Below are 25,617 nucleotides of genomic sequence, written 5' to 3' on the forward strand. Positions count from 1 at the left end.
GTAGCGAGAACGATCTGAGGACCTACGGACACGTGGAGGATTTGAAGAGAAAATATGAGTACCCGGTACATTCCGGCCGAGGCAGATCGCGAACAAAAAGAGGTGGGGTCGTCTCCCCAGTGTGGCTTAGACCAGAAGATCGGTACATGCCCCATATCAACATCATCAGTAAAATTGCAAGTTTGTATTCGTTCTCGAAACAAAAAAGTCACAAGGACGCCAGCAGAAGCATGGAGGAACTGGCCGAAATATTGGGATGTCCTATCGGGGAGGTTAGTCACATACAAATTGCTCCTTGCACCTAATTTGAACTAAAGGTAACCCAAACTCTTTCACAATATTATATCGATATATGCACTCTCTTTTTATTTTCTCGAGTATTTCTTAAAACTAAGTATTACTGTTGGACTTAATATATTTTGAACAAAACAATTAATGGATACAACAATTTCATATGAACTTTTGAATCAAAAATAAACATGTTTGTCAAAAGAAAACATTTTGTCCGTGGATCATTCATTCAAAGTTAAAAATATAAAATAATCACAGGGTGCTAAACATGGAGAATATGGTGAATTCGGAGGCAACTATCACAACTTATGTAATTTCAATTGGATATTTTTCTTGGCTGAAAAAAGATGTTTTTAAAATTTGTATAATGTAATAAAACACCATTAACCACCATCGACTATTCTGAATTAAGAATACCGAAATAAATAGTCACTTGCTCAACTAAGGGTATTCTAATCTAGAGGCATGCATTTTAAGTATATTTTCAATTGAGATAAAATAAAACACACCGTATTTTACTAACATTTTTTTACTAGATTTGTATTAATTTTGCATATATATAGGATATATAAAGGAATAAAAAGTGAAAAAGTTAAAAAACCAAAAATTCTTTGTCACAATTACAACCTCCTTAGTAATCTGAAACCAAAAAAAAATCCAAAAGTCCTGCTCTCGTTCAAAAGTCAAACAATATTTTTTAATCTGGCACTATTAATCATTATATTTAAACTAAAACTCGAATAATAAACTATTCCAAATAAAAAATACCGAAATAAATTCTAGCCTAGAGTCAAATCTAGGTAGCTTTTCAACTAAAATGAAAAGAAAACAAGGAATATTTTTACTATTCTTTTTTAACTAGAAATTTATTAATTATTAAAAGATACATAAAAGAATAAAAAGTGAAAAAATTAAAATTCAAAATGTTGCAGGCTGGTGAACTGGGGTGTGTCAAAAAATGTCGCCTCTCATTATCACGATTACAATCTACTTAATTATCTAAAACTAAAAAAAATTGTTAATCTAGAGAAATCCTGCCATAGTACAAAAGCCAAACAAAATTTTCCCCAAAATGCGGATGGTTGGAGAAAAGTATTTCCGAATTTCTTAAAAATACTAAAAATCGCTTTCTCGTTTAAAAGCGAATGCATAGGCTTCTGAACCAATGGTTACTCTCATAAAGGTCATCATTTTTAATATAGTAATGAAACCTTCATAAAAAATGCAAACTGCTATAAAAGTTGAAGTTGTAATCGTGTTGGTTTCAGAATTTTAAGTTTAGCTGCAAAAGTGCATGTTACTTAATGCATAGATTCATTATTATTTTGGTTTTCTGAGCCTAAATATGAAATCCGTAAGATTTCAGATGATCGCAGAACTCTCGTACTATATATTTAGAGTACGAAAGGTTTTGCGAGGGGACACGATCGGAGATTCCTTATCGTCTATTGTTCGTCCGTCGATTTTCCAAATTTACAGGCTAGAATACTCCCTTAAAATATATAAAAATATATATATAATTCCTAAATACACCAATTCCACAGCAGCTTTTGATGAGAAAAGGTCACATTTAGATGTAAATTGTATTAATAAAAACGGCTTGCTAAATATGGCGAATATGATGATTCAAAAACAACTATGGCAACTCATAAAATTTCATATTGAAAATGACATTGATATATGCATGTGCATATTGTAACAACTATCATAGCGCATTGAATTTCAATTAAATCTTTTTCTTGGCTAAATGTGGACCCTAACGCAGTTTTTTTTTATTCGTAATATCAAACGAAGATGTACGAATTCTTTCCTTTATAAATTGTGAGAGAGGAAAGGACGGAGATAATTGCTTATATATATATATATATATATATATATATATATGTATATATTACTATACAATTTTATATTTAAATGTTCTGTGGTTCTGTAAAAAGGAATGGGATAGCAAATAGGATATTATAATAAATATAGATAATACAATAGAACTTATACAAAACCTAAAAACTAAAGATGTACAATAACCATAAATACTAAATAAAAATTAAACATATACATAATCGCAGAAAAAAACTAATCCATTACATAATTAAAAATAATCGCACAATAACTACCAGAGCCTTTTTAAATAAAATAAATGTTTCATTTATGATTAAACTGAAATATTTTTTCATTACTATTAAAAAATATAATATACATGTTCAGCTTTTCTCCCATGATGCGATTTCTTCGATTGTTAATCATTTGGCCAGATTTTAAAAGAATTCGTTCCGAGGGGATATATGTTGCGAGTATAGCAAAATATTTTAAATGTAACTAATACATTTCAAGTAATATCATTTTATAAGCTTGCCAAAAATCTAATGAGTTTTCTAAACACCCAATAAGTGCATTTCCTGCTTAATTTGTAAAGTTAGAATATTTTCAGTTTTATCAAAATATCTTCAGGTATAAAACATTCCTCGTCAGTATTTGTGTCTTGAATTTCGAATTGTAGTACTGTATTTGTACTTTTTGAAGTTAGAATGGAAGATATATCTTTTGTGATAATTTCTTGGATTGCCTCGGCATTATTGGTAATACCAAATACTGATTTCTTAAATTGAAGATTGTGGATAGCAAAAGTTGAGAATTCTCTTTCAAAATATTTTCACACCATAGAAGATTTTATTGAATGCATGCAAATAAAAAAATAGATTGTAAAAAAGATGTTCCCATCTTACCTGCTGATAAAATAAATTTTAACCAAAGAGTGTCCCGACCATCATAATTTTCTTGTATTTTTTAATAGCCAAGAAAATATATTATTGAACACTAAAGATGTGTTTTCTTATCAGAAAATGTATTTATTAGAAATATTTGGTATAAATATCGAATATAGTTAACTGCTATTGTAAAAACATCTTCAAATCGTTTGGAATCGATGCAATTTCTGGAACCTTTCGAATCTAAATTTAGTTTTCAAGATTTTGGGAAATATGTTTTGACAATCAAAAGACTTCAGCAAAAATCGAGAGAGTTAGATCGGAACGAAAAAGTCAGTCAAAAAAAATATTACCTATTATTACCATAAAACCAGTCTTAACTATTTTACTATTTATCATTCACAATTTTAATATTTTTTCCTATTATATTAATAATCTTGAAAAATAGCGTTCCAAAATGCTGCTATATTAATATACAATATATTGTTATTTACGAGCAAACTACCAAGAAAATCATAAAACTATATATATTACATATAAATCTATGTAAGCATAAATTCGGTACATTTTTGTCAAGGTCGCGGCTAGAACGACAGAGCCAGAATATTAAAAATCAGTCGAATGAAACTAGTAGAACCGAAAATAGTAACTAAAAGTACATGACTGAAATAATCGATATTAAATAGTAATAAAATCAGTCGGACGGAAAATAGCGACTGAAGATAGTCGACTAAAACAGTCACTAGTAAAAAGTAGTAAAATCAGTCTAACGAAAAATAGCGACTGAAACAGTCGATAGTAAAAAGTTGTCGATTACTATACAGTCGATAGTCAATTTCAGTTGAAACTTTCCAACGCTACTATTAATGACCATAAGCTCTCGTTTCATCGAAATAAATCGTTAATACATCTTGCACTCGCTCATTTAAGAGCCTCACTATTTCTAGAATCTCCAGCACTATCAAATAATCTTGTTTTTATATATTTGGTCTGAACAAACTAAGCAACAACACTCGTACCGATTCAATATTTAATTGTCTGTACCGAAAATGCAGAGTCTTCATAAATTTTGTTGGAATTCATTTTAATTCCACCAACTGGTTTATTTTTTAGAACTAATCTTTCTATCCACCTACATTTTATCAACTAGGTAGAAAAAATGAAAGAAAAATTCGACAAAATGTGCGCTCAAGACCAAATTTCGCTCATGGGTCATATGTATACGTCGTCGCCCAATCTCAAAGAGCTACGAGACATTACGCCTTACCTCACGGCCAACTGGATAGCTCACAGGTATCCGCGCAGCGAAGACAACACCCGCTCTCTATCATCTCCGGACGCGTCAGTAGCATCTCGAGACACATCGTTGGTGCGCAGAGGTCGCAGCAGCTCGCCCATCAAACAACAGTCCATCTTAAAACGGGCTGGAGATAGAAAGCGAGATAGAGAAAGGTTCGAGTCTTCAGTAAGGTACTCTACAGGTGGGGCAATGAGGAAGCTGAATTATGTTAAGGCACCTGGTTGATGGGGTGGCACCGTTGGGGCTAAAGCACTGTAGAGATCACGTCGAGTAGAAGGGTTCAACGAATGCCTTAATATTTCTACTGTTTTATAAATATTTAGTATGGGTAAAAATTAGTGAGTTTGGCAACATCACACATAAACTGACAACGCTGTCGACTCTCCTTTCACTTGTTAAAACTCCTATTACTACTGGTATATTAGTCATTTTTCACTCTCTTTACGCTATAACTAAAGAATAATCAATCAAATACCTTTGATTAACATTTTGTATTGTACATTTCTGAAGGATCCATGCACCATTCTTCCTCAACCTCACGGACTATAACTTCTAACAGCCCCAAAAACTAATATCGCTTGCATGCTATCGCCTAGTGAGATACCTGAGTATCCGAAAATGAATATATGGTTTATAACGCCTAATACGTCAAGACGACGAGCGAGTTTTGAAAAAAATATTATCATTTCCCATTAGAACCCGATATACCACCACCGCCAGCAATGCCCCAAAGCCTAGCAGGAGTACAGAGCCAAGAACAAGGTAATGTTAACATAAAACTTCTTAACTCTTATTTTATACTGTTGAGAATTAATTGATTACGGCCTGTGGATGTATGTTATATCGATAAATATCACATTACTTTTTTGAACGGACTATTAATTAACTATCTAGGTAAACGTAATAAAATGTTAGAATCCATATAGAAACCAATCAATCGCCAATGAGTAAGTAAAAATATCAATAAGCTCCGTGAAGTAGAGCCGGGCACCACCAGCCTGTGAGCAACAACCCAGCTATGTTTAGATCAAACACACTTTACGTGTGCAAACAGTTTTACTTGTTAGAATACAGGTTAGTTACCAGTGAAAATCCCACAGGTAAGAATTATATTTTCCGAACAATATTTTTAGCACAAGTTTGTACAGCTTATTTGCATACCGTTATATATTAAACAAATGGTTATTAATAATGCTGTTACCTATAATGTTTTATCCAAGAATTTATATTATATAATTTTAATGTTTTTTGTGTAAGTAAATGAAAGTATTTTAGCGAACATAGATTCATATAACATAGAGAACGTAGATAAAACTAATTAACTGAATATCTCATTTGGTATGATTTATAATTTGACATATTTGAAAGCAATGAAACTAGTAATGTGTAAAAATAACAAATGAAAAATTATCCTACATATGTAGTCATTTGTCATATAAATGTTTCTTAATCAGATTAAATATTTCAAATTCTTGCCTTTTACGAGTGCTGAGTACATAAAAAAATATTTTTAATGATTTGATTTTTTCAAAACATTTTTATCTGAACCTCCAAAACCACTTAGATTATCAACGTTGAAATAAACAAAATATATTAAGATTAAATTGGAATCGTAATTATAATTTCTTCCATAACGACAGTTAACATTATAATGATTACCATAGCAACGTAACCATGACAAATCATCTAATCAAAAACAATAAAAAACGAAAAATCGACCTAAAACACGGTCACTCTTGGTTTTCGTTCGAATTCGGGAATTAAAATTATATAAAATTATTCTTCTGATAAAATACAATGTTGTGTAAAAATTTCATGTCAATTTTTGTGATTAAAATTAAAGAAGCATAATTTTTATTAATAAATACCTATTCATTAAAGATTATTTAAGTATAGCTAAAAAAATCATTAAATTATTAGGTAAATTAAATAAATTACTGGCGGTATCCGAAAAGCGTTTATGTATAAATTATATTTATTGAGACTTAACAGGTCAATTGAAAAGTCCCCAGCCTACCATAGTAAAACACATTTTTTTAACAAAATTAGTTTTTTTATTCAACATAATTCCCTTAAAGGGTGATACATTGATTATAGCAACCCTCCAACTTTTCGATACCATTTTTGTAGTACGATTTAGCCTTTGCTTCAAAATAGGCCTCAGTTTCGGCGATCAGTTCTTCAGTCGACGATCTGAGAACAGGAAATAGTCGCTGGGGGCCAGATCTGGGGAATATAATACGGATCTGGGATGGATGAGGAGGCAATTTGAAGCCCAATTCATGGATTTTTGCCATCGTTTTCACTTATTTGTGATACGGTGCATTGTCTTCGTAAAGCAGCCCTTTTTTCTTCTTCAAAGGGGACAGTTTTTCGGCGATTTCGTCCTTCAAATGGTCCAATAACGCTATGAAATAGTCGCTGTTGATGGTTCTTCCTTTTTCAAAGAAGTCAATGAAAATTACTCCATGCGCATCCCAAAATACAGACACCATAACCTTGCCAGCCGACTGTTGCGTTTTCCCATGCTTTGGAGCGGGTTCATCGTGTGCAGTCCACTCGGATGACTGTCAATTGGACTTCAGAATGAAATGATGGAGCCATGTTTCATTCATTGTCACATATCGACGCAAAAATTTGGGTGTATTACGCTTGATCACCTTCAAACACTGCTCCGAATGATCAACTCATCGTTGTTTTTGGTCAAAAGTGAGCTCGCGCCTGAAAAATCGATAAAAGTCAAGTCGTAAACACATTTACCATATCTATGTCAATGTGATTTAAATTGAAAGATGTGTTCATTTTTAAATCAAATTTAGATAACATTAATGTCTCCACCATCAATAGAAGGCAATTAAAACTATTTGTTAATCCACAGACATGCACATTTCGACCTAGTTCAACGAACTTTATTCGATGACACGTCAATCGTTCTGAAATCGATGTCAGCGCCGACTTCAAGCGAAATAATTCGCATACGTACGACACACATTCTTCCCATCAGCGACACGGCCTCCTATTAAGATAATAAGCCCCGTCAAAATAATCTTTTATTAATAACGCATTGTTTGGTTTCACACACCCAACTCACATATACACACAACGGTCTCGGAAAGAAGACCAAGAAGAAATAAAGTAGACGTTAAAAAAAATCGGAATTCCGTAGAAGGTTAGTCATGTCGTGGTCGCCGTTTCCTCCAGTTCAGATTCTGCGCGTGTGGCGAACGTCATAGTCATCGCAACTTTCGGTCTTTGATGGATGATGTTTTTACGTATCGGTACGATTTTGTAGGTGCCAAATATCGTCGAATAAATAACGGTTGGTGTAGTAGACATCTGCTACAGATCGTTAATGGGAGAAAAAATTGAATTAGAATCTTCATGGCGTCACCGTCTATTCCAAAATTACGAATTATTTATTGATTAGGTATGGTATTTAATTTTAAAGAACTTTTATTGAATGAGAGAATCTTCTATTTGTTCTCTATGCCCCTCTGAAAATGCAGTAGCAAATTACCAAATAGTCTTTTTGTTTTAGCTTTACCAGGTTGTAATAGTATATAGATAGTATTCTCATCCACTAAACAAAACATAGATTTTAGCCATTTTTTCATGTAGACGCTTTTATCAGACTTGTTCAAATACTTACTAGTTCGGCAATAAACTTTGATGTAGTATCAGCTAGTTGCAATTTTACCTGTTTTGCTTTACTTCTTGCAAATGCAAGAAGCTCGAAGGCTATATAATTTAATTATGTCATTCGATTTTTAACATGACTTGATGAAAAACTGTAATGTAAATACATAAAATAGAACGATACATCAGAGATTTTCGATAACAATCAGGCATAATCTAAGAGTCTCTGATACAGTTTTCTTGTTGAATTACACATCTAACACTCAAATCCTGAAAAGGTTGAGTAGTAGTGTGCAGCTCTCTTTATTGCGTTACGAACAATATGGGCTCCCAACTCTCTTCTGAGTGACTCATTTAAATTTGCCTAAACTGTATATGTTTATTTCCTATTTCCACTTAAAAACTGTATTTCTAAACAACTTTTTTAACATTAAAATTTGTGATTGATTTATATTATATTATTTTTTGAATTATTTAATTTCCTAAAGTTAAAGTTAAATCACAATCTACTTATGATTAAATACCATACCTATTCTTCTCTAAACAGTGAGTCAATTAAATTATTAAATATAAAAAATAAATTAAATTAAATTAAAAAAGAGAAAGTATATTTACATGTGAATAAACATAGAATAACTCACAAACAGAACTCTTCTACTCGACAAGTGCTTCTACATATCGTCGACAGCCCCGAGCAATATAGTTCCTAACCTTCAGAAATTACGTCACAAATAAATATCAAAACATATACGATTACTAATTAGATTTTTACCATGAAGATTCAGCAGTAAACTGTTTACAATGTCATAATTTGCATCTTACATTCGCGATACAATGGGTGTATGATAATCTCGACGATCGTGACGTAACAAATCGGATAAATCAATATGAACCTAAGTTTGCCTGTTCGTGATATTGTCTTATCTTTGAAGTTTACATAAGATACGGCGTATATATGTGATCAATAGTAAACTAGGTGAACTCGCGCTATTCAATGTTGTTACTGTGAAATAGTGACGTTTCGCGCTGGTGAAAAATGGAAACGAGAACATTTTTACGGAAAAAGACCGCCGAGCAGGATAGCAGAAGAAAGGAATTAGCATCTTACAGGAACACAATAGCAAATTTTCCTATGATATATGGACCTTTACCATATAGTGGGTAACATTCATAACACTATTAAACTAATCATCACAACTTAATTAAGCAGCTATTCATTTTAATAACTATATTAATAAGTTCTTCGATTATATCTATTAAGTACTGCTTCTTAATCGAATGGCATTAGTCGAATTGTTAATACATTCAGAGATGGAATTACAAAATTTCCGTTAAGAAAAAATATCGCATTAAGGATATCTTGAGTTGACATAATCATACCATAACAGTGTTGATATTTCGGAGCTATTAAGAAGAGTCAACATAATAAAGACTTATAAGAACGTGGTTTAGAAAAGAATCATCATATACAAGCGAAACGCACAAGTTATCATAGCGATTCAATACAAGGTTATCAATAATTTATGTTAGTACTCATCTTTTTTTATTTATTGCTAGATAATGTGATCTACCAAAGATATTCACCATAAATCTAAAATCGGGTTGCTTGAAAAGTACTGTTTTGTTACTATAATTCCGATCATGTGTTTCATTTTATATCTACTACTGTCCATAATTCGAATATATCGTATATATCGACAACAAAAAATGTCGATAGTTATTTTTAAAATACCGATATTTCTTCGCTCCAACCCTACTTTTCTTTTTTGTTTTAATAATAAAAATAGACACAGTCTTCAAACGTTTATAATTTCTAGTTATGTTAAATACTAACTAGGAATATCCTTATGTATTTCCATTTTCATTTTGTTTGATATCTCTTTTTGTTAATGAATTTCACACTTAAACCAAGAATAAATTAATAGCTTTCATTAATATTTTCATCTTCTTTTCCCAGATATCTAAATAAATCTAATCTCTAAATCTAATCTAAATAATAATCTAATCTAAAATAGGTCTAAATAGTCCTATATTTACTTTCTCAATTTTGTTATTTCTTCTTCTGGCTCGCTCATCGCCATAACTTCAATTCTCTATTCCCTTCTACTTATTATTTTCTCTATCTGGCCTAGACTATCATTTGTTATCATCAGCAAGAGCTCCTTCTGACATTTTCATTTTTTTATATTCTTAAATCCTATACATAGCCTGTTTTTTTATCTGACATTATTTCATCGATAAATATTACGAACAAGGTTATATTATCTGGAATTACAGCATTACTTGTTCAATTATTACTTTAATAACTTTAACTTAAAAACGTAAAAATACATTACTTCATCATTAATATGATTTGTAGAAATATTCTTCATACTCCACACCTACAATATTTAATCACAACAAGAAAATAGTGAAGATTAAAAACAACTTTCGTTTTTTTTAATTTTAATTATTTCTATCGAGATTATAGTAACTGTTAAATATTTATTATAAAAATTATAAATTAGAATTAAAACTGTATGGTGGTTTTAGTTTCGATATAATTATTTTATTGCATAACGAATAAAAAAAGAGTTTAGTATTAAGTATTATAACAAAATATCATGTAAAAATGTATAAAAAAACTAAAACTAGAAAGTTAAATTGCTCGAAAATAAAAAGTAGACCAAGAAAGTGGAATTTACCATAAATGTCCTAAATTAAATTGTTCTACAAACTTGAACCACTACGGATAGTTGACATTAATTTATTTTATCAAAATATATTATAATTTGGATTTTGATTCAATGGTTATTATATACATTTCATTTAAATTTAATACTCGATTTATACTATATAACTTATTTAAGTTATAAAAGCATATGATTGTTGTTATGTACTTTGTCTTGATTTAAAATTAAATTAAATAAAAAACAATAAAATGAATATTTCTTCAGTTCGGCAATTAAATTAAAACAAACAACGAATAAAATGCTAATTCAAAATTAAATATTACTGTAATTTAATTAAAATTAAATTAATCAAATCGAAAATGCAAATTGATGTGAACAAATAAAATACCGCTAAATTGTTTTTTCAGGCTAAATTCTTAAGTAAATGTAAACTCACTGATTTTAGTTTTGGAAATATATTTGTAAATAAATAGGTACTTTATTGTTATTCAACGTGTATCGCTAACTTTTACTTATTTCAGTATTTCTGTCAGGCTATTCCATGACAAAAAAAACACACCTTTTAAGGATAATGATAATCAAAAGTGGTGATATTTGGTGCTTACTGCAGTCAAAATAGTTCCAGTTCCTAATTAAGCTGTTTATGTAAATTTTTACAATGCAATGAGTGAGCCGGCATTAGCATCTTGTAAATTCACTTTGACGTATGTCTGCTTATATAGCGACTCTATTTCCTTCAATACTTGATCTACCATGATAGTTTCCACTTTATCCAAATTTTTAATTTGATTTATTATGAATTTGTCCTTTTGAGAACACGAAAACCAAAACTCATGCGTGTTTCTGACTGTTTCATATATTTTGAGCAGAAAAAAAAAGAAAAATCACTATTTACTCGTCTATCCCACATTTTCAGAGTTAAGTAAAAGTTGTTCAATAGTTCAGCCGAATGAGCCCTCAAACAACCGATATATCTAGCACAAAATAACAGCTTATGTAAAGAACTAAATTGAATCAACTGAACACGCAATTTTAATTGTCAAAACGATAGATTCCACGACCAAGAAATATCTCATGCAGCAATTCAATTGTTTCCTAACCTTTACTGCATGTAGGTGTGTGATTGGACCCCCAAATCGTCCACATCACTATCATCCAATGTAAGGAGAAATAAGACGGTAATAAGTCCATATTCTGAAGACACTTGTTCTTCAACAAGTATTTAATTTTTTTTGTTCTGGCCTAAAATCCAGGCAGTGGAATGCATGACGCATACCTGGTCGCGGAGACTTGCCCTGGAGTGACAAGTTGGACCGGGTTATGTGGGACTGCCTCTGGGTTTACCAATACACTTAACCGAAACCGCTTCACAGTTGACCCCTGTGGATCGCTACTGCTACTGCATTAAATTTGGGGATATGGCACCCGCTGATCGGGCAGCTGTTATTGGCCACGAGGGCCCGGCGATTCTATTGATTCGCGAACCTGAGTTAACACACAACTGAACATGTTGTATGGGGGCACAATTTATGACTGTAGCGACGGATGAGGTCGTTTCAGCCTGGAAAAGGGGAAGCTTGGCGGTGACGCGATGCTAAGCTCCCAGCATGTCGACCAGATCGCGAACAAGCGCGTTTTCAGAAGAACTTGAGCTGAGTTGTTGTTTGTGGAATGATTGAGATATGAAGTGCTTGATTTCTGGAATGTCAGTTTCCCTATGAATTTGATTATTTCTGACAAACCATGGAGCGTTTAATATTCTCCTGAGGAGCTTATTTTGGAAAACTTGAAGCAGTTTGACTTGGTTGGGTGTAACAAACTTGAAGTAGACATTAGATTCGTAGAGGAGTACGAACCGAATTAACATCTTGTCAAATAAGCATTTGATGGAGATGGGAAGTCTGCTAGAAGGGCAGGTCAGAGAAGATAGCTGGTTTGCTATCGCCGAACCTTTTTGGATTGCTTTCTGGATTTGGGACAAGTATTTAAGCCATCAAGGTAAAAATTGGATTCAACCATTTGGATCTGAGTGAAAAACCGGCATTGATTTGTTAATATTCAGTAATCTAATAAACTGGAATGCCATGGTGGAATAGATTCCAAGGAAATGTTGGCCAATTCTGCTAATATCCGCCAATTTTTTCAGTGATGTTTGAGATGGAAATCTACTCTTTACTCTCTGCTCTAAAGCTCCTCATAAAAATTCAATTATGTTGAAGCCTGGCAATTATACTGGCCAGGGAAAACGTTCGATGATATTCTCATGCTCCTAAAACTAAGACTGAGCCTTTTTGAATGTGTGTATGCAATGGATAGCATTATCGTCATGAAATTTGGCACAAGACATCCATCATTAAGAATGTGTGAATACCATGATATTTTCTCTCAAATCAAAACGGAATCTCCTCCATGTTTGAGTGTAGGATGCAGCTCGCTTCTTTTGAGATTCCAAACAGAAACCCAACCGTTTGTAGAAAACAATGCAAATGTATCGGACCATACCACATTCTTCCAATCGTCAAGTATCCAGGTTTTATGATCGTAGCACCACTTCTTCACAGAATAGCGTTAACTTGTATTATAAAGGGTTTTGTAATAGCGGCCCTTCCATGAATTTTAGCTTTGTAAATTTCTTTGTAGCGCATATTACACAAAAATATTAGGTCTAAAAATTATTCCTCGATATAAGCTTTAACCGTGTAAAATTTCACGTCTTCAGGTGCCCCCGTTTTCTTCCAGGAGCCAAAGGTTTCGCTAAGGCGGTTAGTATATAGATACTATCACTCGTAAAATATTAAACAATTCAGCTGTTTTCGTTATAGACTCTGGTTTGATTTATATGAAGCTTGTTTAGCAATCACCAACGATTTACGCTCCTTCCCATCGCAGAACAAAGCATAAAAACAGTCATACATACAACCTGCCATATAAACTGAACAAAACATACGCGTCACTTTATTTACACGGAAGAATTATTATTAAATGTTGATATTATTTTGTCTATACCCTATTGCTATCTTCTTGATATTTACATTTTTTGTTCTAAAACCAAATTGATGGTCCTAGACTTTCACCAACACTCTCACGCACTAATCGAAACTAACATTTTATTGGACTGTAAGTGGATTTAGCATCGGTCATTGATCCAGTTCTTCTGATTTTATTCTCTTCACAGTCAACAAAATGTGTTGACATATTTTTAAAGAAATTTTCGAACAATAACTTTGTAAGGAACGGACTCTTAATCTGTCAACTCTCAAACCATTTGTTAGGTTACAAACGCTTTACCGAATTTATATTTATTTATATTTGTACATTTATATTGTATTTAACATTAATATGGTTACAGAAAAGCCCAAAAAATAAATTCGCACTATAAATATTCCTCTGCGAAGGTCAATATATTCAACACCGTTAAAGCATCGCAACCATACTTTTATTTTCATTTCAGAAAAACACACACTCTACGCCCGATAAACTATCAAAAATTCAAATATTTAAATATTTGCCTTTTAAAGGCACCGATGATCCATCCGACCGAGCCCATTTCATCAAATAGTAAAAGTGGTTTTATGGCCTCAGGGCCAAACTCTCGTCGGATTTACATTTTCACTTTTCTCTTAGAAAAAAAACGAGGATAATAGCGAACGCTATTCCGAATACGTGCGTGTAGAAATGGTGAAATCATAATCGTAATTACCATAATGTGTCGTTTCCGATAGGTTTCGTAATTTGTGATAATTTATTTCACGCATAATTATGCTAATAGTCGTATATCAATTTGAGATTATAGTAAATATACCAATTGCCAATCACGTAACTATTACGACAATTAAACCTTTTTTTTCAACGTTTGATTGAACAATGATATTGGGTATACAAGTATTATTACGATTTACGCATGTATTTAACCAGCCTGACGATAGACAAAAAAAACAAGAACACAAACTTGTTTGAGATGTTACTTTTACTTAATGGTTCGAATACTGCCAAGGTATAAACTTATCTTACGTTTTTGATGAATTCTAATAAGAAAAAATCCTGGTTAACATAACAACAAACAAAAAGCCACCTATTTTGGTAGGTTGGGCATTCTTAAACTTATTCCAACAACAGGAACATTTGCCAAAAATTTTACACAGTAAGGACAAACGTGATACGCAATAAGGACATAAGAGAAGATAAGCAGCATGAAAAAGACATGGAAAATACAAAATTACAAGCAATATTCTTTGAAGATGAATCGCAAACATAATCAGGATATATTTGATAAGATTTAAGGAGGATAGAAATGTTTCAACAGATTTTGTAGTCAAATATATAGTTCTTGCAATAATAAAACAACGCCATCAACATGTATGACGTCAGCAAGTCGCTATGTTGCCACATCAACTTAGAATTTTAGTTTACAACGTTTGACGGTTTATAACCTCTTATTACTATCATCACTATTTTTTTTTAAATTATTGTCAGATAACATTGTCGACATTGTCAAATAGTACAAATCCAAATCGAATTTTATAGGCTGATTCGGTTACTAATTCGGAAACATCAAACAGCATTATATTTATTTTTAGCTAGAATAAAACAATTTTTTATTTACACATTTACAAACTGAAGTTAGCATTATATTCGATGTTATCTATGACGTGTGTTGGTCGTTTTATTGAACGTGCGTATATATTATGGTTCTAAATACAAAAAAGAAATCTGTAGTAGATATTTTACGATCAAATTGTTTTATTGGACCAGAAAAGTGTCATATTCAACAGCTCATAATTGAAACCATCTGAAACTATTACTACTGAATATTATCGATGACAATATATAGTTTAAAGAGGGTCATAGAAAATAATTATTCGGTTATAACAACTTTATTTTACATAATGACATTATCAGGCATCATGTTGCTAAACTTCTGTAGTCACCAGGCATTGAACAATAACCAAACAAAACATAAATAATTATCAATCAACAATATGCGTTCCATACAAGAATTTTACAAATCATTCAAATATGTTTTCATATGAATATAACTATGATATTCTATTATAAGATATTATAGAAATCCAAAAAATTAAATTAAAAAAAAATTTAGTATTGTACATAATCGATATAATCGAAAAAATCGTTTTAAATAATCGAACTATAATTCGCTTATTTCAGGTAAATCTAAACGTATGAAACTGATAAAAAAGAATTCATTCAAAAGCATTCTTGATATATTCATAACATACATGATTCTTGCATTTACAACTCGTATAGTCCAATAGGTATACAAATATAATACAATATAAATAACAAATAAACTTTGGGGTTCTCTTCGGTTAAAAATCGGAATTTTTACGAAAGAGACTAACTCCTCTGATCTGTGGGGAGTAAATGTCACTGATTGTTACATATCCTTTTCAACCACTTTAAAGGATTTGTGGGAGTTTTTTTTTCTATAAAATTCTATTCTAAAAGACAGTATAGCTAGTTAGTTTATAAAATATTATTATAGATGGAGTGGTTATGTGATAAATTACTAATGTTATTTACATACAAAATGTTTTTTGAAATTTATTTATTACATTGTTACTAGTCGTTGTCGACTAACCTACAATTTATCTTTAATATAACTTAAATCTAGATATATATTTAGAGGGACCTATCTTGGTCTTCAATAATGCCGTTTTTCTATTACATGCATCTCACTACACTACACTACACAAGATTAAATGGTTTGATTATTTTTAGTCTATATCCTATTCTGGTGTTATCCATAAGTTGTATTACTTTGATGTGATTTCCTGTATAACACTGGGTATCTGTAGGTTTAGGTGTAATAAGTAATCACTCCTGCTGTATCAGGGTGCACCTACAATAATTCTCAGGGCTTGGTTCTGAAACAGTTGTTGTATTTTTATTACTTTTCGTGAAACATCCCCATAATCGAATTCAGTATGTCCATATAGATTTTAATACTTGATTGTATAATAGCAATTTATTATTGTAATTATGTTCCCGTTACTACAGTTTCCAGTAGCAGTTCATTTTCTTTTTTAGATGTTCCTTCCAGGGGAGATTTGCATCAAGAAGTTACTTAATGTGATAGCAAAGTATTAATGACGCGTACAAGTGTTTGTATCAACCGCCTTGCCGCCATGAAGGTCTCAGATAAGAATCGGTATTTAAAATAAATGTTTCTATTTGTTTATCAATAAAGAAGCCACGTCTGATATATTTAAAAGGAGCGTTAAGATCTCACATTAAATAAAATTGAGAAAAGTAAGCATTCAAATTTAGAAGTTTATTAATTCTCTGATAGAAACCAAAGTTTGGTTTAATGTTAAGTCAAAAATATCACTGAAGTAATTTGTATACAATACTACCGCACAATTTTCTAAAAACGTCATTCAATGAACACTAGCCTTCATAAAACCACCTTTCTAACAAATTGTTGTATTACGTTTTATTTTTAAATAGCGTGAATGATACTTGAAAGATAAATCTAAACCTATAATTCTAATGTTTCATTTGTATAAATAAGCACTATATTTAAAAGACCACTCATATTACTAATTAATTAACAAACGGAACAAAAAATAATAATGTAATCTAACTGTACGCATAATAGGATAAATATAAATCCAATTATTTCACTTATTATATTATATTATTATTCAATTATATTATATATATATATATATATATATATATATATATATATATATATATATATGTATGCATTAACATGTTAACCGTATGGCAAATACTTTTGTGAACCGATCATTCACCAGCTGTTTTCAACTGAAATCTATATATACATGAATTTTACAGAAAACGCCTATATTCCATCTGTCTTTCAGGAATTTTATTGTAAAAACTGTTCTAATTAGTACAAGATAAACCGTAAACAGACAGATAAGCTCGATATTATGTAATCAAGAAAGAACTGCTACGTTATATTGGGAACTATTAATTTTAATGCAATGTTTCCTTCTTTATTATTAGTAACATTTATCATCAATAGTTAATTAAATATTTGATCTTTAACTTCACATTAGCAATTATGATAATATTGAATAGTATTTATGTTATGAAGAATTAAAATCCTTAAATAAATTGTAGGCTTATTTTAGCGCAAAATGATAACCCAATGAAAAAGATTTTAAAGCCGAATCTAGTAATATTTCAAAGATTGGACAACATTTTGGCGTAAATACAGTCACAAAATAATTACCTTGGAATAATAAAAACCCATTCGGTTTCAAAAGTTTTATTATTTTTTGAGCATAGTAGAGTATAACATGGCAAAATAATATGAACACCGGACATATACCCAATATTTAATTATTAATAAGGTTTTGAGTATCAAGGAAGCTATTCAAGTTTCCAACTGGATGTTGTCCCATTCTTGTACCAAAACATCCGCCGATTTCTTCAATATTTTTGTCGAAACATATACATATACTGAATATACCAAATACTACATATACTGAATTCTACTGTCACTTGTTCCACACTGTTGTTATGTTGTCTGTGATTATCACAGAAACTGTTGCTTGTGAAACTAAATAATTCAGCTGATTTCGTCACAGACACAGCGCCAAATATTTGTCGTATTTTGAAGTTTAAGAGAGAACACATTTGAGAGATCGCTTGTTTTAACCGTCGCAGAACAAAGGGTATAATACACTGAAATGTAACTTACAAGACTTAGGATGTAAACTGGGAAGTACACACGCGTCGCATTATTTACAGGGAAAATTACATGGTGTTCATATTATTTTCTCTATCCCCCGTAGACCCTCTAGATGTGATAGTCCTAGTAGGGCACGTATAATGTGCAGGCCAATGTACATATTTTACCAAATTTTTATTTCTATCCAGTCTATGGGCGTTTGCTTTTGTGTATTTTAGTCCGATTTATGTAAAACACTACTTTAATAAAAAAACATAATACAAATACACTTTTGAAATAATAGGGTATTATGAATAAATTGTTTCTCCAAAATATGGTAATAGCCAGAAGTCCATTGGAGCAATATAAGGCAAATAATATTACGGAAAGATAAGAACTGTTACGTACATGACTAATAACAACAATTATTAATTAATACTGGAACGTAGTTCTAATATTTACGTGATGATTTCTATTAATTTCAAATGATTATTGTTCTAACAATGTTAATTGTTAATTAACGCAATTAAAAAATTATTGAGGTAGACAAATGGAATGATGACAAAAATGCTGTATTTATCTAATGAAATCGTAATAATGGATTTATAAAAATTCATTTATTTTAATATTTAGTTCGAGAGTAATATTTCATTTCATAGTTTATATGATTTTACACATAATAACGTAAAAATTACTTATATATCTAAGAGAATCCAGCTGCCCTCACTTAATCTCTATAGTAATAATATTCATGTATTAATTAGCAATGCTGTTCTTTTTGTTAAATACTGCAGTACATGATTAAATGGGTTTTTTATATTAACGTGGGAATCGAGTCTTTTCTCATATACCCTTGTGATTCTCTTGATTTCCTGAGTACGAGTCAGTATCTAAAGGTCTCAGTAATGTAATAATTCCTATAGTATCAGGGTGTATCTGCAATATCTCTTAGTACTTTGCTCTGAGAAAGTTGTATTTTATTAAGATTACTTTTCGCAGAATATCCACATAAATGGACACGATATCATATCGGTGTTAGAATTTTCTTATACTATCACTAGTAACTTATTATTTACTGATAATTCAGATTTTGTTTCAAAGAACCCATATATTTTCTTATATATTTAAATCTTGTATAATATAGAATGATTTTATTATTCATTGTTATTGTTGTATATGCAGTTTGAGTATATGTAAATTCAATTTGCACGATTTGCTCTGATTATCTTTTATTCTCCATGTTTTGGTCCAGTTATTTATATTCGTCTATATTATTGTTATGTTACTCCTCCGTTATGTTACCTCTTCACTTTTTTTTATTGAATTTTTTAAATATATTTTCTAATATATTCGAAAAAAATATTGATATATTTTTATCGATTTAATAAATATACATATACTTTTTCAACAAGCCTAGGATGTAATCGTTATTCTGATCATTATATTGCTTTATCTGCATTTGTACTGTATAATTCATAATTAATGAGCATAGCAAATAACATTGATCTTTCGTATCCAATTTCATTGTGTGCTCCCTTTACAGTGACGTCATATGATACTGGCAACTTTTTTGTGCAAATGAAAATCTTAAAATAGAATAAAGCATTTTTTAAAGAAATAGTGCCAGGTGTATCAGAAAAGCATTACCGGTTTTCCTAACAGATGTCGCTAAGTTAAATATACAATGTTATGATTTAACAAATATGTAATTTTCTTCTACTAGCATCAAGCTTCAAAGCTATACATATTATATTTTGTAAAAGTAACTCTACCAAAGATGTATGCCTCTTTGAGATGAAAATAAATGATGATTGAAATATCAAGTTTCATGCCTGAAAACGTGCATTTGCGGCACACATTACTGATTTTATTTCATCAGAAAAAAAAAGCCGTTAAAAATGATTGTTTGCTCGTAAAAAAATACAATGAGCATGCTTTAACCTTAAAAACATTTGAGGCATCGTTTCGCTAATTCCAAAGTGTTTCGATGTGTTTCTTTCGAAGTTTCTATATGAAAGACAAAGAAAGAAAAAAATTGAAGATGCGAAATTGCAAGAGTTATTGGATGAAGGCTCAGCCCAAACTCAAAAACAATTTGCAGAAGCGTGAAATGAGGCCCAAGGACTGATTAGGAATGGATTAAGAGCAATAAGTAAAATCCAAAATATGGGAATATGAGTGCCACATCAATTGAATGACAGGAAAATAGAAAATAGAAAAAGTGTCTGTGAAATGCTGCTTCAGAGATATAATCACAAGTCATTTCTGCATCAAATAGTGACGGGTGATTAAAAAGTTGATTTATTTTGAAAACCCCAAGCGCAAAAATCATGGTTATCATCTGGCTCAGCCGGCCGATCGACTCCAAGGCCAAATCGTTTTGGTCATAAGACAATGCTCTGTGTTTGGACCAGAGTGATGTATTATGAACTACTGAAACCTGTTGAAACAGTTAATAGTGCCCGCTATCAACAACAAATGATCAGTTTGAGTCATGCATTGATCGAAAAACGTCCAGGATGAGTCCGAAGACACGGTAAAGCTATTTTGCAAAGCGATAACGCGCCGTCTCATAAAAAAACCGGAATGAACCTCGATGAAGCGTTGACAGCAGACCAGCACTTCACCAATTGCAAAGAAGTTAAAAAATCACTCGATGAATGGCTTTGCTCAAAATACAAACAGATTTTCTGGGGTGGCCTCCTTAAATTTCCTGAAAGATGGACAAGATATATAAAATCAAATGGCCAATACTTTGAATAAATAAATGTTTCCGTTTTTTTTTAATTATATAGTTTTTCGCCTAAAAAATCAGTATTGACCTCCTGGTACATCTCGTAAATACATTAAAATAATGTATGTCGATTTTTAAATGTCCATGTTTTCTTGTATTCCGTTCACTTCTCAAGAGAATTGCCTTATTTAAACTATCTCTACTAACAGCTTGCTAGTCAAAGTTGATTGGCCAATTCTGCACTCACTCTATGGTGCTCATTTTTTAAATATCATTTACGTAGTATAACAAAAGTGCTTCCACTATATCTCTACCATGGATTTGTAAGCCTAAGGATATTGAAAAATCATCGTCCTAATACTGTTTAACGATTGTCAGTGTAAAACGAAAACATCGTACTACGCCTCTGGTGTGGATAATTCATGAAAAACACGTCAACTAATAATAAATTTCTCTCTGGTTGTCGATAAAAACGTGACACAATTTTACTTGCGGTCACTTTAACAGGTGGGTGTGTTCACTTAGACCGTTGCAACGACGTTAGACCTACGTCCGTCTCTTTCTCAGACAACGAAACGGAAAATCTACGAGCGCTTTTCGCGGCGGTCCGGTAATGAGGCGCGTAATCGTCCTCGGTTCCTCGTTGGGCGTGATGTACCTCTTCGGTCGTACGCGCAGTAGTTTGCATTGGCGGGAATAGTTCACTTTACATAGATGGTAAATATCTTCATCGGGCCTAGCGGTACGGGACACTTTCTTCTGAAGATTTGAACGAAGAAAGTTGTCGGCTAAGCTACCGTCGTGACTTAGATTTCATTCTCTCGTTTTTCCTGGTGTTATTTTTCTGTTGTTTGGATATTATGATTAAACTATTGACAGGTACGGAACTAGAATAATATGTAATTATGTTTTATAAAATATATCTTCCACTGTAATCGAAAAATCGTTTATAGACTAATAATAGATGTAAATATCGTATTATTGTTTATCAAATTCCTTCAGCTGAACAAGTGTCTGTAGGGAATATTATTTGATCGTTATGTTATTCTCGCCTTCTCACAAATTATTGATTTTCTGTTATATCTGCGTTGATCTCTCTTGATCTGGGATTATTAACTAACATTACTTAAATATTGAAAGGTACGGAAATATATATATATATATATATATACTACTGCGATCAAATATTAACATTATTATATTTAAGGGATATTATCGCTTTTTCACCACTATAACCACAATTCATACACAATATTTTTTTGTTGAATTTTTCATCAAAAATTAAAATAACACTGTTCACAAACCATTTCCTGAACTGAAAAAACCACTTAGATGATATAATTTTAAGTCGACTTGTGAGATTAAAAGCAAAATAATGCTTCAATAACTTCTATCTACTTATAAATATATACGTAGTGAAATATATTTATACTAGGCAATCTGAATCTATCACATATTCGTGCTTTATAAGTTGAAATTCAAAAATTAAAATAATTAGCATCAGTCATTAAGTTATCAGTCCTGCCCTAGTTAATAAAACAACAACTAAATTCAACCTTATTCATCAAGAAATTCCAGGAGTGCAAGCACTCCTCTAATTTTTTGTACCATTCTTATCCTACAATTTATTTGCCTTTAAAATAAACTTCTTGACTGTAATGACTTCGTCGTTCGCGTCAAAATTCCTTCCCTGGAGCATTCTTTTACCGTCTCCAAATAGCCCGTAGTCACTGGAGCCAAATCTAGACAATATGGACAATGAGACCATCATTTTCATGTACTTGTAAGGTTGTGCGTTGATCTCTACATAACAAAATTAATTTACTCGACAACTTAGTACTATTTTTAATAATACTAGGTTAGGTTTAGGAAGGTAGCATTATCAGTATATCGGGCCCCAAACTTCTTTCCTCCATTGAGGTTGTTGCGTTCAAATAAAATTCAAATAAAATTAAATCAATTTGAAAAAGTGTATGTTAAACTGTCTCTTTTCAAATTAAAATTTCTTACCGTTCATTTAATTACTCTCTATGAGTAATTAAATCATTACACCCATCCCATATCTCAGTATATACTGAGATATGGGATGGGTGTAAGCATAAAGAGGGCTTTGGAGCGATTATATAGGACAAAACTTTTTAAGCTCTGTTTAACTTGTCATCGTTTTCTTGTATTCCGTTCACTTCTCAAGAGAATTGCCTTATTTAAACTATCTCTACTAACAGCTTGCTAGTCAAAGTTGATTGGCCAATTCTGCACTCACTCATTGGCGCTCATTTTTTAAATATCATTTACGTAGCATAACAAAAGTGCTTCCACTATATCTCTACCATGGATTTGTAAGCCTAAGGATATTGAAAACAACAATAATAATAAGCTTGTTCTCATCTAAAATTAGTCCATGATTTCAACTAAAATGAATTTAGAATAGATCAATAAATTTTATGAAAAACAATAGTAAAGATAATTATATTTCATAAGTATACTATATCATTAATTATTCTAAACTATTGTTATTACTATTTTCTATAATAAATTTTCATTACATTTTATATTCACAGTCATACTTGATTATTAAGGTTGAGAAACAGATATGCTCTTTTTTTAGTGACTTTATATATTATATTTTATAATTATATTGCCGTTACATGCTCTCATCTGCTATTGTATTACTGGCATATAGACATCGAAAACAACCACTTTGTTATAGTTTAAATATTAAGTAATTTTATTTTGTAAACATACTTCTACAATACTTCCTTATAATTAGCAGCTTTTAATTTGTTATTCATTACTAATTTTCGTTTCTTTCTGGTACTGCAATCGCTGTTACCTATATGTATAATTTACGCTACATGACACCATTCTGTCAATACCTCAATAGAATAACAACACTAACTAATAATAGAATAACAATTTATTAATTTTTTCATACATTTTCTCAGATTGTTTCCAAATTTCATTTCTTATTTTCCTTATTTATGTGTTAAAAAATATATTAATCTATTAGGCAATTAATCTATTTTAGACATTGTAATAGTTAGATTGTCTGCATGTGTGTAATTTAGGTTGTATACTGACAGAAAGATGTCAATACTCGTATGGAATTACTTAAACTTTTTAATACATTTTCTCTTTTAAAATAACTTTTTTAAAGTTATTTTGAGGCATTGACCATAAATGTCCAGCTGATTGACTCGAAAGGTTACTATCACTATCTTAAGTTTTACTTCGTCTAGAGTCGTATTAAAAGTTTAATAGTAACTTTTAGAGTATCATATTGTCCGTACATATATCAAGGTCTATTGGTGTATGTGATATAACTATTAAGCTAACACATCCACAGAACTTCTGCCCCCTTAAACGGATTAAGGATTAATTATCTAAATTTTTTGATATTATTTTAGATATATCTTAAAATAAATAGACAGATACAAAAATCTATTATAGACCCTCGGTGCAGTTTAGAATCCAGAGTTAAAGCCGAACTCCTTGTTATTACCAGCATATTTTTATTAAAACATATCTTTTTTTGTAGAGTCGCCAAGGAAATACGTCGAAAACGAGGTGACAATTCATTACAAAACGCCAGTACGTACCGAAATCAAAGAGTATGTCTCGGAGGACGAACTGGCCCATCGTCAGGCAGAAGCCATGAAAAAAATTTACGAAGAAGAAAAAAGGCGAAAACAAATTCAGGTAAAATTAAGCTTCAATTAATAATTTAAGCAAAGTTTAACTGTTACTTTTACAGGAGCTCCAAGATATGAGATCGAGAAGACATACCGACAACTTTGTCCCATCACAAAAGTCACCAATACCACTCAACAGGTATGACGACTTTGACGATCTGACCACCGCAGCCAAAGTACAACCCAGGTAAGCCCAGCTGGATACTGGATGAATAGTGCTCACTTGTTGATATTTACAGATCACCAGAGCCTAGAATAGTAGCTAAAGCTTTGTACAATTTCGTCGGTCATACAGCCAGAGAACTAACATTCAGAAAGGGGGATTTGATTTATCTTAGGAGGCAAATCGACAAGAACTGGTACGAGGGCGAATTAAACGCCATGGTGGGACTATTTCCAGTAAATTACGTAGAGGTACGTGTTCAAAAATATATATTTATAAAAATGATTTGCTGTGAGACGACAATAAAAGAACATTAGCGTGCGTCCGGATTGGCCAGGACTACTCATGCGCCATTATTCTAAACTAGCTTGACAGATGAAAAGCGTGACGACACATGAAATTTCATCTAAACATCTGCATTTTAATAGTATACAATGTAAATTATTTAAAGAGTCCTCATGTTCATCCTCTTCACAATTTCCTAAAGGCCAATAGATGAAAAAATTAACTTCTGTTGAGCGTTTCAAATGATTTCTAAAACATACTAGACGAGGATGCATATTCCTGAATCCATGAGCTAGATCCAAAAAATCTATCTTGGTTCGGTAGCCCTAAGCCAATATATTTATTTGGATAATTACATCTTTTTTTTCTTTAATGAAATGGACCCTTCAAGGTTATTAAATTGATGACATTTTAACAAATTTGTTCTTACTTGAGCAATAAATTTTACACCAAAATTCGTGGTGAATATCGGT

At 31.5% G+C, this 25,617-nt stretch overlaps 1 protein-coding gene and 2 long non-coding RNA genes across 25 annotated transcripts in view; 2 read left to right on the forward strand and 1 right to left on the reverse strand.

Moving 5' to 3' along the window:
• CAP (Cbl-associated protein) overlaps window positions 1-25,617 on the forward strand; it is a 153,171-nt gene that overhangs the window by 122,736 nt on the left and 4,818 nt on the right. For 16 of the 23 annotated variants that reach the window (XM_076402581.1, XM_076402580.1, XM_076402583.1 and 13 more), the window contains 4 exons: window positions 4,993-5,058; window positions 24,543-24,703; window positions 24,759-24,883; window positions 24,936-25,110. In XM_076402581.1, the coding sequence (XP_076258696.1) occupies window positions 4,993-5,058; window positions 24,543-24,703; window positions 24,759-24,883; window positions 24,936-25,110 (527 nt within the window). The remainder of the gene's footprint in view (window positions 1-4,992; window positions 5,059-24,542; window positions 24,704-24,758; window positions 24,884-24,935; window positions 25,111-25,617) is intronic. The other 7 variants (XM_076402584.1, XM_076402587.1, XM_076402590.1 and 4 more) reach the window with 1 other exon arrangement.
• On the reverse strand, window positions 6,835-8,631 carry LOC143195476 (uncharacterized). The gene is made up of 2 exons (XR_013005540.1): window positions 8,548-8,631; window positions 6,835-7,017 (listed from the first exon to the last, which is right to left on the reverse strand). It is a non-coding gene; the product is annotated as an uncharacterized LOC143195476 (long non-coding RNA).
• On the forward strand, window positions 7,625-8,621 carry LOC143195478 (uncharacterized). Its single transcript, XR_013005542.1, has 2 exons — window positions 7,625-7,723; window positions 8,480-8,621. It is a non-coding gene; the product is annotated as an uncharacterized LOC143195478 (long non-coding RNA).

The sequence above is a fragment of the Rhynchophorus ferrugineus genome, unplaced genomic scaffold (assembly GCF_030347505.1).
Source record: "Rhynchophorus ferrugineus isolate W39M unplaced genomic scaffold, kcgeb_rfMv2 rfM4, whole genome shotgun sequence".
Taxonomy (NCBI): domain Eukaryota; kingdom Metazoa; phylum Arthropoda; class Insecta; order Coleoptera; family Curculionidae; genus Rhynchophorus; species Rhynchophorus ferrugineus.